Source organism: Leptinotarsa decemlineata, unplaced genomic scaffold (assembly GCF_025532065.1).
Source record: "Leptinotarsa decemlineata unplaced genomic scaffold, Ldec_3_MD MMD2_tig00001064_RagTag_RagTag, whole genome shotgun sequence".
Lineage (NCBI taxonomy): Eukaryota > Metazoa > Arthropoda > Insecta > Coleoptera > Chrysomelidae > Leptinotarsa > Leptinotarsa decemlineata.
Window position 1 is genome coordinate 4116466 of NW_027412558.1, and position 15587 is coordinate 4132052.

General features: G+C 33.9%; 3 protein-coding genes and 1 long non-coding RNA gene across 5 annotated transcripts; 3 read left to right on the forward strand and 1 right to left on the reverse strand.

Annotated features, from left to right (window-relative positions):
* Window positions 1–791: 791 nt before the first annotated feature.
* LOC111517170 (uncharacterized) lies at window positions 792–11513 on the reverse strand. Its single transcript, XR_002723792.2, has 4 exons — window positions 11175–11513; window positions 10207–10776; window positions 3889–9446; window positions 792–917 (listed from the first exon to the last, which is right to left on the reverse strand). It is a non-coding gene; the product is annotated as an uncharacterized lncRNA (long non-coding RNA).
* LOC141482398 (THAP domain-containing protein 2-like) lies at window positions 915–3249 on the forward strand. Of its 2 annotated transcripts, none has more exons than XR_012465505.1 (3): window positions 915–1079; window positions 1586–1787; window positions 1982–3249. XR_012465505.1 is itself a non-coding variant. In XM_074175553.1 (3 exons), exons 1-3 carry the CDS (start codon window positions 1097–1099, stop codon window positions 2078–2080), a joined length of 372 nt encoding a protein of 123 aa, XP_074031654.1. In that variant the 5' UTR covers window positions 915–1096; the 3' UTR covers window positions 2081–3249. The 2 variants fall into 2 exon arrangements, 1 of the variants encoding a protein (XP_074031654.1); XM_074175553.1 differs by having other exon boundaries at window positions 915–1167.
* Window positions 3941–6024, forward strand: LOC141479849 (BTB/POZ domain-containing protein KCTD9). Its single transcript, XM_023173214.2, has 4 exons — window positions 3941–4077; window positions 4130–4907; window positions 5240–5463; window positions 5729–6024. Exons 1-4 carry the CDS (start codon window positions 4024–4026, stop codon window positions 5843–5845), a joined length of 1173 nt encoding a protein of 390 aa, XP_023028982.2. The 5' UTR covers window positions 3941–4023; the 3' UTR covers window positions 5846–6024.
* On the forward strand, window positions 8158–13730 carry lost (methenyltetrahydrofolate synthase domain-containing protein lost). Its single transcript, XM_023173228.2, has 4 exons — window positions 8158–8294; window positions 10226–10749; window positions 12709–12896; window positions 12965–13730. The coding sequence occupies exons 1-4, from the start codon at window positions 8201–8203 to the stop codon at window positions 13494–13496; spliced, it is 1338 nt and encodes a 445-aa protein (XP_023028996.2). The 5' UTR covers window positions 8158–8200; the 3' UTR covers window positions 13497–13730.
* Window positions 13731–15587: the final 1857 nt, after the last annotated feature.

Sequence of the window (15587 nt, forward strand, 5' to 3'; positions counted from 1 at the left end):
ATATTTCTGTTTGTTGATGTTCATTTCATTGTTTGGCATAAGTTAAATAAACATCCATTCAGGTAAAATAAGAATGATTTTTAAAACAGTATAAAAATATAATTTGCTTAAGGGTGGGTACTTTACGATCGGATTAAGAGTCAATTAAAGTAATCGGTGCTGAGAATGACACCACATCCTGTCATTTGCTAGAGAGACAGCACAGCCCCAGCACTGATTATTTTAACGGGCTGTTAATCAGGTCGTAAAGTACTCGTCCTAACACATAAACTAATAACTTCTTTCTATATAAAATCACATAACAGGAACCCTATGTATGACATAAGATATCAAACTAAATCCCTCATACTAACATTGAATTCAGAATATTTATAATAATAATAATTCTTATTTTTGCTCATTTGTCTGAGCAAATTATTTCTTATTTCTAATAATTCATTTCTCTTCTTTCTTATTTATAACTTTTCTTTTTCCAATTTTAACATTTCTTCTATTTTGAATTTTTCCATTTTGACCAACCCGATGACTATTCAAGCCAATTCAATATGTTCATTTTTATCGGTTTTCACCTTCACTTTTCGCTGCACAAAATATAAATTCAAATTTCCAACTAATAAGTCAGTTTAAATGACAATTTGACAATTGACATTTATCAACACAAATAAGCGTTCTAGCAGGACATGAATCCCAAACTATTTTCAACCAGTCTCACGGCATACATGCGCAGTTGGCCAGTCCATAACACCAGCTTCAAACCATCCGAAATTTCTTGCTAGAACAAACCTATTATGTGCCTTTCCAACTGAACTTGATTTAGTATTCAAGTGGCCTTCATCACTGAACTTTCAGATATCTATGCTTATGACTCTGTGCTTGTGACCCGAGCTGCAGAAGAGGAGGGAGGGGCTCGGGTAAACCTTAGATTAGGTAAAAGAGGGGATACATAACGCCAACCTCTGCGTACGAATCGAGTTTGTGACCGATTTCCGAGTGGCCGCCATATTGTTGGTGCTAAACATTGATCTTGGTGCTTGTTCGATTTTGTGCAATTATTGAGTGTATTTTGAACTATTTTGTGGGTGAGTACTGTATAAACATGGTGAAGTGCTCATCTTACTGTTGTAGTAGTAATAGCGAGAAAAAGGAAACCGGTATATCACTTCACAGGTGAGAAAACATCAGTACATTTAGGAACAGTAGGCCAAACATGGATATTATGTGAAAACTATGTATGCAAATGTCTAGATTTTCAAGTATGTAACTCAGTGGTGGATAATCTACGGTTAAAGAAGATTTCAGTGCTTACTTTGTGAATTTTCATTCATAATTTTATGATAGACTTCAGATTCACCTTGAAAGTTCCATTTTTTTGCATAGGCGTGCATTTATAGCAGGGTCAGATCGAGTGAAAATTTGGAATATCTTGAAAATACATTTTTGATTGAAAAAAATGAATGACTACATTGTGGACCCTAGACAAATTAAATATTTCTTTTCTATTTCATTGAAAATGATCTGTGCAATACATTACTCATATTACAAGAAAATTTTATAGATTATTATTAAATACTATTTCATTTTTCAGATTTCCTAGAAATGAAGATAGACGGGCCATTTGGGTAGCTAATATGAAGATTTCAAACTGGTCCCCATCAAAAAACGATCGTATTTGCTTAAAACATTTTGAAACCTGTTATTTTTATAGAACTGAGGAAAAAACGAAATTGTTGAATGAAGCTGTACCCACTATTTTCCCAGAACGACCTACAAGTCTTCAGTCAATACAGGTATACTGCAAAAACAATTTGATAACCTTAATATTTCAAACCTTATTGATACTCTCTATTTAGAGGCCAGTCGACAATGTCTTTCAGCTAAATAGAGATTAAAAAATATGCATTTTTTGTTCAGCAGATTGAAAGTATTTAAGAGTACCTTACCATAAAGAGAGTTGTGTACTAAACAAATTTTTATTTTCCAGAAAAACAGGAAACGAATTAGACCCCAAACACCAGAACCTTATCCATCAACAAGTGCTCAACTGCAAAGAGATACACCCCGCAAAATTAAAAGATTTTGAAGATTGTGAAGGCACAGTACGTTTTATTAAATATATCAACACCGCTTTTGATATTTTAAACTCGAGAACTGTGCAAGCATCTTGCTGTAAAAAAGCTTTGTGCCCAAGCAAAATCGTTGAAGTTTTGGCTTTTGTTGCGAAATTCAATGAATATATTTGTGCTTTGAAATTTCCCAATAATGAAAAAATAATAAATTCACCTAGAAAAACTGGCTTTATTTTAGATCTCAAAAGTGCAGTGGATCTGTTTGATGACATAGTATGGCATAAAGAACTTTTGATTTATTTTCCTCTCTATAAAATGAGTCAAGACCATATAGAACTCTTTTTTTCTTCAATTCGTTCTAGAGGAGGTTGGAACAATAATCCAACCGCCCGTCAATTTATGGCTGCATATAAACGTCTCCTTATAAGAACGGAAGTGAGAAGTGGGGGCATAGGTAATTGTATACCTTTAGAACAAATTTCTATTCTATCGGTTTCAAGTACAACCAATAAAACTCCTGAAGAGCAAATAAATAGTTCAATACCAATTATAACGGAAGACAATTTATTAGAAACCGAAAAAGAAGCTCAATCACTAGAAACAATTTTTTCTGAACATAGTTATATCATGAACATCAATGTTTTATCTCATTGCTCAGAAGAAATTGTAACCTATATAGCTGGTTTTGTTACTAAACATTTGTCGATGAAAATGAAATGTGAATCATGTGTTACTGGCTTAATAGGTAACAAAGCGAATTTTCTTAATTCCCTTATTTCCCAAAAAACTGAAGGCGGATTAATATATCCCTCATCTGATGTTAAAATTTGCCAGATTAGTGAAAAACTTATAAGACACAACCACGAAGATTTGCCAAAAGGAAATAATGTTAAAAAATTAACCAATACTATATTGAGACAATGTCTTTCGGTTGATATGTTTCAATGTCTGAATAACCACATCTTAGACAATGAAGTCAATCATGTCTACTTTTTAATAAAATCAATTATTGAAAAATATTTGAATATAAGGATACACTTCATAATGAAAAAGCAGAGTGAAGCAAAAGATGCTATTCGAAACTATTTCACTAAAATGATTTTATTTAAAGGGCAGTAGGGCTATATTGTACAATTTTGGATGTATGTATGTATATAACAATATAATAAATATGTTTACTTATTACGAGTTTGATTGTTAATATTTTGAATTAATTTATAATGCTTTATGAAGTTACAATTTTTTTTATAGAAATATTCAAAGTTGAAACTTCAATATACCTCAGGTTATTCATAATAATTGGTATTAAGTGTGAATTAATCTGAAAGTGCAATAAATATAAGTCTTAAAATTCAATTAATGTGTCAAGTGAAATACAAACACTTTTTCTAGACCCTAACACCAAAACTGATGTTTTCACTTGACGCACGTTTCGCTAACAGTATTAATTTTCTTCTGAAGATGCTAGTTAGCGCAACGCGCGTCAAGTGCAAATATATCAGTTTTGGTGTTAGGGTAATTAATATCTAGAAGTAGTTTCAACTTTTACACCAAAGGTTCCAATCTCATCGTTTATAGGTGAAATACCTATAACAATACACCGGAAGTCTTTTATTTATTTATTACTTTTACTCAAGACTCCATATGATAAGGCGATAAAATAATTCAGTCCATACTGCTTTGATATATAGATTATGGAAGGATTATGTCTTGAACCCTTCTCATAGATACGCCACTGGCGTTTAGCGTTTGGTGCAGATTTGCCTCAGCATGCTGTTGGTTGTTACGAGTCCATATATCTTTCCTTGTCTAAGGGGTAAACATTTTACATTTCCGTGTCTGAAAAATCTAAGATTCTGATTTTTAGTGTTCCATGTCAGAATATATTTGTATTCGTTTTGTTGCCTATCTTTACCTGAACTTTAAGTGAAATTTAAAAACTTTTTTAAAATTAAAAATGAGTTCCAAATATGTGACAGTCTTCACCAACGGAACAGATGCAAACAGAGCGGTACACAAAAATTCATTTTACTTTGTGAATAATTTCATAATGAAATTTACAGGTATTTGACCTGCCAGAAACCTTGGAAGATTTACTGAAAATTGTTTCCTGTAAATTCAATGTCACAGCTAGAAGAGTGTTTCTTGGAGATGGCACAGAAATAAGAGACATAAAGTATATTCGGAACAAAGACCAGCTTTACATTTCTGAAGAAGAAAACTTTCAGAAGCCTACAGAATCCAGTGGAGTTCATAATAATTCCGAGTGGGTGTCCTTAAATGTTGGAGGAAAATGTTTTACAACCTCCAAAAGGACATTAATAAACAGTGAACCGTCAAGTATGCTTGCTAGAATGTTCTCCGAGGATGGAGAAGGATATCTCTTTACTCCAAGCAGTGTAGACAATAATGGGGCATACTTGATCGACAGATCTCCCACTTATTTTGAACCTATTCTCAATTATCTTAGATGCGGTCAGTTAGTCTATGATAAAAATGTAAATCCAGAAGGTATCCTAGAAGAAGCTCGTTTTTTCGGAATTGATTCAATTATTCCAATGCTTGAACAAATAATAGCTCAGGAGAAACAACCTCGTGATTCTTTACCTCTGACACGCCGGGATGTGGTAGATGCACTTATTAAAAGTCCCTATACAGCTGAACTCAGGTTTCAGGGGGTGAATTTGTCTGGAGCCGATCTGAGCAGATTGGATTTACGATTCATTAATTTCAAGTATGCCAATCTGCAGGGGTGTAAATTGATTGGTTCCAATTTGAGCTTTTGTTGTTTGGAAAGGGCAGATTTATCACATGCCATGTTAGATAATGCCCAGTTATTAGGTAAGAATCAAAAGGAGTTGTCTCAATCATATTATTATAATTATTATTACATAGTTAGGTGCCTTGTTTATTAAACTGTATTGTGTTTGAGTTTGCACATTCTACATTATTATGTTAGGTTAGAACTTGTGTTTACAAAAATACCACTAAAAATACCAGAGGGGCAGCTATAGCTATCTGTATAACATCCGGGCCCAAGTGTTCCCCACCCTGAAGTGTTCCCATACTGATGATTTATTGTTTGAAATGGTTTATTTATTATATATCAAAACTTATAACTCAATTGTGATTTCCGTATCTACCTATTAACCTTTCAAACATCTTTGTTTTAGGTGTTAAAAGTTTGTGTGCTAATATGGAAGGTGTTTCTATGAAGAACTGCAATTTCAAAGATCCCGCAGGGGGAGGGGCTAATATGGAGGGCGTCAACTTGAAAGGGGCCATTTTAGAGGGAAGTGATATGGGCTGTGTTAATTTGAGGGTTGCCACTTTAAAGAATGCCAATCTGAAAAATTGTGATTTGAGAGCCGCCATTTTAGCAGGAGCAGACTTGGAGGTATAACAACACATTTAACATGACATTCGAATCATTACAATTTTTGCGAGAAAAGTAATCAGTATGACGAATGATCAGTGGTGAGATTTGTATAGGAGGAATTTGTATAAAATATTGAATTTTGTTTGTCAGAAAAAACGATACAAGAAATGTACCTCTTAACTAATTGTTGCTACTTTCACATAGGTCTAATTGCTCGTTTTACGAAAAATGTTGTGCTTTGTTGTAAACTCTTTCGGATATTTATTTTTGATTCATTTTTCAGAACTGCGATTTGTCTGGAAGTGACCTGCATGAAGCCAATTTGAGAGGTGCTAATCTGAAAGATGCAGCTTTCGAATTGATGTTGACTCCTCTGCATATGTCTCAAGCTATTCGATGAATCTTAGACGAAGAATGGGTCAAGACAAGAGACGGTTAATCTGAATGAATACCATTGTTTTTTCTACTAAGTTTACTTAGAAGTATTATATTGAGGGGTATTTTATTCATTATTTAAACATTTTCTGTACCATCATACATTTACTGGAATAATTTCTATTATAAAAATTTCAACACGAAGATTGAATCTATTTTCCATTTGATGGGTGAGATATACTCCTAAATCATTGGAAATGGGTAAAATTGTTTGTCCCGATTTGATGAAAACCTTACATTCATGAACTAATTGCTCCTCGTCCCATCCTTTTATGATATTTAGGAAAATATAAAATATTTCCATTGATATATAGGTTAGAGATAATAAAATGGTAATAAAATGTGACTCTTAAGGTTATGTTAACATTGAAAACTAGAACCCAAACACAACACATTTTTGATCCATCAGCCTGGGTAAATAAGGACAGTGACGTCTTTCCTTACGAAGATGAGATCGACAGAGAACTCAATTCTCGAATATCAAACATGAATTGGTCATCCCAAGGCGGTTAGTTGAAAAGCGTAGTTTCCACTAACGAATATAAAAAATCATAGCAGCTCATAAGTACGATTTCAGTGCATCCTGACATTTCTAGTACCGACCCTCACCACCAGAGAGCAATGGTAGTACAATGTCGGTATTTAATGTGGTTACCAATGGAATTGGGTGGCACATCAGTTGAAAGGGTAAGGGAGTCAGGCTCTAACCTGAACGAAATCAAGACGACTTTCCACAATTGGGTGGCAGAAGTTGATGATAACTCATTGGCCGAATCGTATCGAAGTAGAGATGTACGCCAAAACTAACCACATTAAATACCAATATCGTACTGCCATCGCTTGCTGATAGTCAAGGGGTACTATAAATTTCGAGATACACTAAAATCGTACTTATGACATTGTCTAATCAATGCTATGACTTCCTATAAAGATAGTCTATATCACAGTTGATGAGCTTCTATAGGCTTTGTATCATTGTAATATAGACTATCCATACAAAGTTTATGTCTTTGTATATAGACTAATTAATTCAGGCATTTTCCGCAAACAAAAAATTATACTTTTTCATTCTTCATATCCGAAGCTTCATAACTTCCATTTTGTCAGTTATATCCTTATAATTGACATACATTTGCTAGCAATAAGTCTCTCAATATGTTGAAAACTTAATAATTTATGATTCAAAACACACTCTAATACAATTCGCATTAAATTATCGGAGTCCAGCTCTGCTTCATCTGTGTAATTTTGAATGTAGTGCCTAGGGGTCGTATCTCTACGGTCATTAAACTCAATAGGTATATCGTTTTTTGACTAGATGGCTCTCGACTTTGTGTCAAATAGTAAATACACGTACATTATCCTACTAGCATTGTCTATAGATATAGACAACTTTGGACGATGCTACTAGGTTAGTCTATATACAAAGTTTATATTCTTTGCTTCTACATCGACGAGATCCGTCGTTTGTCTTTTACTGCAATGCATCTAGATGGCAGTCGATGTTGGCTTTGCAAATTATAAGTCTTTGAGAGACAGGTTTATCTGATATTCGAGGATTGAGTTCTCTGTCGATTCCATAGATGGCGTCTTTGTAGGGAAGATACTATAACCTTATAACCATTGTCCAAGGATTTACTATAATCAACGAAAGGTTGTTTTATTAGTATCACAATCATAAGTTTCGACTGAATTATGGATCAATACAGCACCACGTTCGACTGGTTTTTAACAGAACAGTCCAGTAAGATAAGCCAGAGTATGCCTCAAGTATGCAACACGTAAAACATCGTGACGTATATCCCCTTAGATAAATCTCCCATCCTTGTTTCACTATTCGCTGACATGACAAACGAACACATTTTATGTCATTGTGTTTTGTGGTGCAGCTTTCAAATGCGATTTTTTCCTAGGAAAAGAAAAATATTAACTTCAACCTCCTATGTTTCCGCCCTTAACTGTGAAACGTCGTCCTTTGGTCCTAAGACTTCTAACCTTCGTCACCCAAAAAATTTTTTATTTTGTTTTTGAATTACATGTACTTTGTTGAGAAAAATTGATTCCTAATATTTTCAAGGAACTTTTCAAAGGGGTAAACGTTCATTGCGATTTAAAAATGATTTCAAAAAGTCGGTACAGCTTTTTGCTTCCCTTTTATCTTATCTGAATCTCCATTTTCTTCTGCCTATAAAAACCCTAATGAAACGTCAAGTAAAAAAAGGAATGCAAAAACATTGACAAGAATTTGATTGAGATAAGTGGGAGTGTTTTATCTTGGAAAGTGTTGGTTGTTGGCATTCTGATAGTAGTCATTTTCAAAATGAGTGAACCCCAAGTTGTAAATCCTGCCCAACTTCAAGTTGAAGAAACTCCTCAAGCCCAGGTTACAGAACCTGCCAAACCTGTTCCAAAAGGTGAGTTATAATTGTATGATTCATGCACCAGTCCGAGACCATACGTTGCAAGTCGAAAGCCAAATCAAAAATACTTCTTATAGACCAAGTTTTATAATAATTTTTAGACATTCAAAGTCTTCAAGGGAAAAAAATTAAAAAGCATGTCTGTATATTGACCATTACAATATAAATAAGAATGAAGATGTGAAATTCAGAGAGCCAAAATGAGTAGTAGGTAATTTGAAGACCAATCCATTTACAGGTCAATATACATTAGAATAGTTACATATTTAACACAAATAACATGTTAATCCATATCTTAACAAAATTCAAGTTCAAATTAAGGAGATGATGTCAATACTCTGCTTAACTGTTTTTATGAGTGAATCGTGGATATGGCAATGATAACAATATTTTTGTTGAAGTTCGAACACATCGATACTGTTGGAGAAATACTATCAAGATTTGTTCCAGAACAGAATGTAAATAGTGATTAGTGACTTTGAAATTAATTTAATTCAGTAGTATAGGTGCATCGACTATTCCATCAATAATTATGTATAATGTAATTATGCTTAACGTTAATTTACACATTTCTAAAGGGGTAACCTGAACCTTTGTAAAAAAGCTGAGTAGTTACATCCTCTGGCTGGTTCAATTCTGAACAACGCAATCAAATTTTCTCCAAAGTTTCAATATAGACACTAGAGAGGATACCAAATCAAAGTGGTATATTCCAGTTTGGTTCAAACAAGTAGCAAGCACAAAAATTAGTGAAAAATGTACAGGTATGTGATATAAAAATTGAGCCCTTTACAAGCCGATGTCACAGCAAATACCAATTTACTATCAAACAGAATTCCTTCATCTGATTTCTTTTATTCCAATAGAGAGGTGATTAAACCCTTCAACACTATTCTTGCATCAAGAGAAACCTCAATATTGCAACTACAAATGTTATATGAGGAAATGAGAGTTACAAGATATTAATACTACTTCTCTTCTGTGTTAAACACGTAGTTTCTAAAATAAATAAGGCGGCTACTGTAGACTTCGAAGAGTAGCTTGTAAGTATCCTTGGAAGCTGTTTGTTTCACCCATTTTTTGAAATACAAAAATCATTTGAAATCATTTTTTTCCAAAAAGCCATTCCATATCTAATACAAGGATCTGTAATAACAAAACAGGCATTTTTGAATGGGAATAGTTAAAATGTTTAGATCTATAGAGATTACTCTAAGTGCAAAACAACCTAAGGCAATAATTGTGTTAGTTATGAATTTGAAGAATAAATGGTTTTTTGTCACGAAGAAAAGCGTGGAACGTTAGAATGTTATTTAATGTGCAGAAAATGCTGTTAAAAAGCAAAGGAATACTAATCTGAAATATCCTTCTCATTCAATCACACGAACTATATTTTTTGAGACTATCAAAAATTCAGAAGTAATGAACGTGAATTGAAACAAGACAAAAATAAATTAATACAAACGAGGCTACATAAGTTGCAGACCATAATTAAAGACAGTTTGAGCAGTTAAAAAACGTGCAACAAAATGTATTGAACAGGGTGGTATATTAGAAAGTCTACTCATAGAAAATTGTAAATTCAATTTGCATCATTCAGTTGAAGTGTAAAATTAAGTTTGTTTAATTATTTTAGTGTAACATAAGAAATTAATTTGTTTCCCAAGATTGAAGTTATCAGTAACTTTATTTGTAAATTGATACTGTTCCTGAAGAAAATGTAATATACAAGGGTTCCGCTTAGAAAATGTAATTTTTTTTTCAAAACTTGTACCTTCAATAACAAACTCACCAACAGTGGAACAATTAATTTGGATATCATTGTATAAATATTCTTACTAACAATACCAATATGGTATCAATATTTAGTGGTAACGGATATGAAGCATGAATTCTTACGACTTACCCCTACATTTTTTTTGTAGTAATAACCAAAGCTTCAATAAGAAAACGTGTATGGAACCATTTCTCTGAAAATAAATTGGGAGTGTTCCCTCCACACTATGGCAGAATTCCTAATTTTGCCGATGCAGATCAGGCTGCAGCAAGAATACTTGAATTGGACGTTTTTCGCTCTGCCAAATCGATAGCGGTGACTCCAGAGAAAGTTGTGGAACTCGTAAGGATAAAGACATTGAGCCATGAGAAAGATTTGTATGTACCTTGTCCTGGGTTTGATTATGGTATGACAAAGAAAATAGAATTAGTTTTTGAGCAAGACATCAAGTCTATTGTCTCACGAAGAGGAATGGAATGTTTTGGGAGGAGGGTCGACTTTAAAGAAAAAATTCATATTGATTTGATAGTGATGGGAAGCGTTGCTGTTTCTGAGGACGGATTGAGAATTGGGGAGGGGCAAGGTTTCGTTGATTTGGAATATGCCATGCTCAAGGATTTGGAAGCAGTTGACGATAAAACTAAGATTGTTACCATCGTTCATGACTCTCAGGTATGTTTAGCATAATAGTTGCTATACCTGGTGACAAAAGAAATCATTGTACAGGTCGTTTGTGAAAAAATAATTTTAAAATTTTCAACATGAGTATGCCATTTGAGTTGATGAACAGTTGAAAATTCCTTATGGTTTAGCAAAAATTTTGAATGGAACTCTGTATACTTTTTTTAAACAATTATGGTGGCATAAGAGCCATTTTCTCCATTTTCAATGTGGCAGAAATATTATGAAACATTCAATAACTGAAATTTTTCACCAGTTCAAGCACATTTCATTTATTTTTTTAAATGTCATGTTTTACTTCATCTATCTAGAAAATCCTAATAGGAGTTGTGTTTTGTAAACTTTTATAAACAATTAAGAAGCTATAATAATTTGAAAAATACAATTGGAAATTTTAAAACAAGGACAACACTTACTGTTAATGATGCTGGCCATGTCAAAATTATAAAATAAAACAGTCAAAGTAAATGAAGGTGTAGCCTTAAGATTAAAATCTGTAGAAATGAAAACACTATACACAAAATCTTCATAAAGTAATGCAAAATATGTTGAAATAATTTTTAAGTGATCAACAGGTACAAAGCACATGTACTAATTAACCTTCAATAAAGATACTAAAATGTGACATATGAAGTATGGCACAGAATGAAGAATTTTCTGTTTATCAAGAAATAAGGAATGTTGCCAACAATGGTACAACTGTGATGTTTCTTTTTGAATGTGTCCAATTTGAAAATCCATATACCTACATATAAAAACTCGAATAAAAATAAAATTGATACTTTGCGTTTGAGTATAATTCCTTGAATTTTTTCGAGATTTGAAAAATGGAGGAGATATTCCAATTAGGAAAAATTTATCCAAAATGGCATATAATTCTAAGAATTTCCGTGATCAAATAAAATAAAAATTCAAAATCAGGTAATGGCAGCTGTAGTAATATAAACTATATTATACTTATTGTTCGTTTATTGGATTTAGTTTTGTTACATTACTCTATAAGCATACAATTTTTGTTCTGTTTGAAAAGGATATGCCTATCTTGTGATGCGTTATAAATTTGTTATCAGTTTTATTAGCTTTGACTCATTCATATGATACATATTTACTTTGTAACTTTTATTAAACCCACGCTTTAGTCGTGGTACTTCCCAAGTCATGCTTTGCAAATTTGGAGTGTTGTTAACATAATGACTTTATATCAGTCAATACATCATAAAAATTATGAACTGTTCGGGAAATAATCGACTTGCGTTACGTTGGCAAAAGTGCACTTATTCCAATGTCGCTCATTTAGATTAAATTTAATAGGTATTCACTGATATATTACAGTTTAAAGTGAACTCATAAAAACGGATAAAACTTCTGGAACAACCTGATAATTTTAATTATTTTCAGTCTTCAACTCCACCTTCCACATTCGAAAAAATTTCAACAAAATCAATTGTTTTATCAGATATCGACCTTACCTCTTCTGTTATTATTCATACTATCGTTCGAAGTCAGTAGTCGTTAAAAATTGTGTGCTAGAGGGGCGCCTCTGAGGTGCATGCCTAGGGACCTCTCCACGTTTAATCCGACAGGCAAACTAGGTACGTGCCTAGGAGAGCGAGGCTACAAAGGGGCGTGAGGCTACGAAGGGGCGCGTGCTATCGTTCGAAGTCAGTAGTCATTAAAATTTGTGTGCTAGAGGGGCGCCTGTGAGGTGCTTGCCTAGGGCGCTCTCCACATTTAATCCGCCAGGCTAACTAGCCACCTGCCTAGGGGCGCGAGGCTACGAAGGGGAGAGTGGCTACGAAGAGGTGCACGCTATCTTTCGGAGTCAGTGGTCATTAAAATTTGTGTGCTAAAGGGGCGCCTGTGAGGTGCTTACCTAGGGAGCTCTCCACATTTAATCCGCCTTTGACATCTGCTCCCATAACTTTGACTACCTTTTGCGAATCTTTTTAGGTATTCGATATGCCGCATGGTATCTTCAAGAAATACGATGTACCCGTCGACTATATTTTAACGCCTACTCGTACAATCAAGGTGGAACGCGGCTTGCCAAAACCTGAAGGGATCGTTTGGGGCGAGTTGACCCAGAGACGATTGAGAAACAAGAGCCTTTTAAAAAAATTAAGACGAAAATACGAAAGGTACAGCTAACATTGATGTAACAAAACTGTGAATCACCAAATTGTAATATGTTTATTTTGATTTTCAGTGAAGGTAAAGACACGACATTGAGAAAGGAAACAAAGGCAGAAAAACGGATGAGGAATCAGCTTCTCAGACCAACTAGATACATTAGAAGTAAGCCGAAACTGAAAATAAAAAATTCTGCTGGCTCGTCACCAGTTCAAAATGAAGACGGCACCTCTCACAGAGACTCCACCGCGTATGTCGAAAGCGTTCCGTCTCCAAAGATCTTTAGAAGGAGAAAGAAGTATAAACATATAGATTACTCTCTCAGGGTCAGTAATATACAGAGGAACGTTAGAGTGAGTGAATTGAAAAACGCTCTCAGGGAAAAGGGGATCAAACCTTGCAATATATCCTGGAAAGGTAACCAGGGTTACTGCTTCTTGCATTACTCCAAGAAACAAAATATTGCTGTGGAAGGATCGGATGCTATCAATAATGTGATTGAGATGATCCAGGAATTGAAATTGAATTCAGATACAGACAAGAATTTGAGCGTTAAGGTCATGGAACCGATAACGAGAATCGAGACAGTTAATGTTACTGCGGTTTAACTTCATTCTGTAGTTTGATGCGGTGGTACAAATTTTGTTTAGTTCCTTTATTGACGCCAATTTTTCGGCACTCATGTGATTCATTGTGGCTATAGAATTTTTCAAAGTCGTGACTTCCATTTTACCAGTAGATTATGACTTGAAATAAAGGTAATAAAGGTAGATTTTTAGTTTATTCAACTATGTAGTTCAAAGTTATTCATATTATTTTGATAATAAAAATATTTTGCTTAAGTGGTGTTTGGTGGTATATATCCTCTTGGAACTGAGCAAACTGAAGACAGAGCCAGTGATGCCAACATGGGAGGTTTCCCCCCTAAATTTAGGGGATATAATTTGAAAAATGGGATTTTTTGGGTGGTAAATTTTTTTTAGGGAGAAAATGAATAACTGATATCGACACAAATGAAGAACAGGAAGCTAATGAGTTTTTCGAAATTATTAATGAATTGGGAATTAATATAGCATAAGTATTCATGCTCATATATGTGTGTTCATTTGATGTATTTATTTTTTTATTTATTAGTTGATGTTGTGTACTGACGCACTCACATAAAGGCAACAAAAAAGTTACCATGTTTTAAAAATCTTATGTAACATTGTTCAATAACCTTTTTATTCAAAACCTCGTTATAATAAGAATATGAAGGTGAGTTAAGGCGAGTTTATATTAGAACGATTGCGATAATATGTTTGCGGTTCCGCAAATTTGACCCAATGGTCAAAATACCCTGTTCATGTTGAAGCGGATCATATCTAGGGATTTTATTGTTGAATTTTAAATTTAATTACATGAACCTGAATAATGACAAACGACCACCGACATGGTTATGTCGATGCATACGACTCATACGAATTAAGACTTTTAAGACCAGACCCCATCATATCAGAAATAAAACTAACAATTTTCTCAAGTTTTGTTTAATAGTAGTGTGTCTTCAAACCACTCATCTCAACGTTACTGCCAACTCAAGTGCAGGAGCGAGGGGTTCATTTGCAAAAAGAGTTTTCTTTAATGAAGGGCCAACCAAATTCAATAATTCATTGAATAATGGGAGAGTCAGCCATAAATAGTTGAAATATTTCTCTGGATCACTAATTCTCATTTCAGTCACAAGGTTGTGATATTCTCCATATTTTCTTCTGTTTTTGAGAATATTTCTCACGCCATAACGACGGGGTTTTCTCAACGAAGCTTTATGTATACGGTAAAGTTGATATAATTTGAACAACCTGACACTTTCGTTTATTTCGGATTCAATTTCGATGTATGGGTTTAAAAAACGACAGTCAAATAAAATAGCAATATAACCCCATTGTATGTTGACGTATAAAATTTTGCGGAAATCGCAAGAAAGTTCAATTTTTTCAACTTTTTTACGATAAACACGACGCCATTTTAAATCGCACTTTTTATGCGATGTTCGTTCCAACATGAACTAGCCCTTAATCTATAAACTTGTTAACTGTTGAATGATAAAGCAATTTTGAATATTTAATAAGATTTTTCATTTACTAAAAAAAATCATTTGGGGTATCTAGGTTTGAATTTAGGGGGTTTTAAAATAGGCTTAGGGGAAAAGATTTTGAGCAGCTGGCATCACTGGACGACCCCGTCGTCGAATCACGTAACTTCAGTGTTAATGAAAATGGTTTCAGTGTGCAGAAGCCAAAAACATCGAACAGAAAAAAACTACAGACGTGGTTACAAACGGATTTGCAGTAACTTAAAAAAGGCACATTTCATGTTCACCAGACAGGACATTGACAGGATATCTAATGGACATCCGATTTATGCCTTTAGGACATCTCGTTAACCTCTAAATTATACCAACCTGGACTTTTATAACATCGTACATTTTTGATATCTTATGGATGTTCATGGAACGTTCATAACATATCATACATTTTTTTGGTAACCTATGAATGTTCACAGAATATCTGTCAAAGAATATTCATCTAAGTCCCCTGAGGAATATCTGAGGGATATCCATTTCATGCCCAAGGATATTCCAATCTGAATTGAACATAATTTGCGCATGAAATACAATAGTTTCTTCAAGTGTTTTCATACTCTATACAACTCATGTT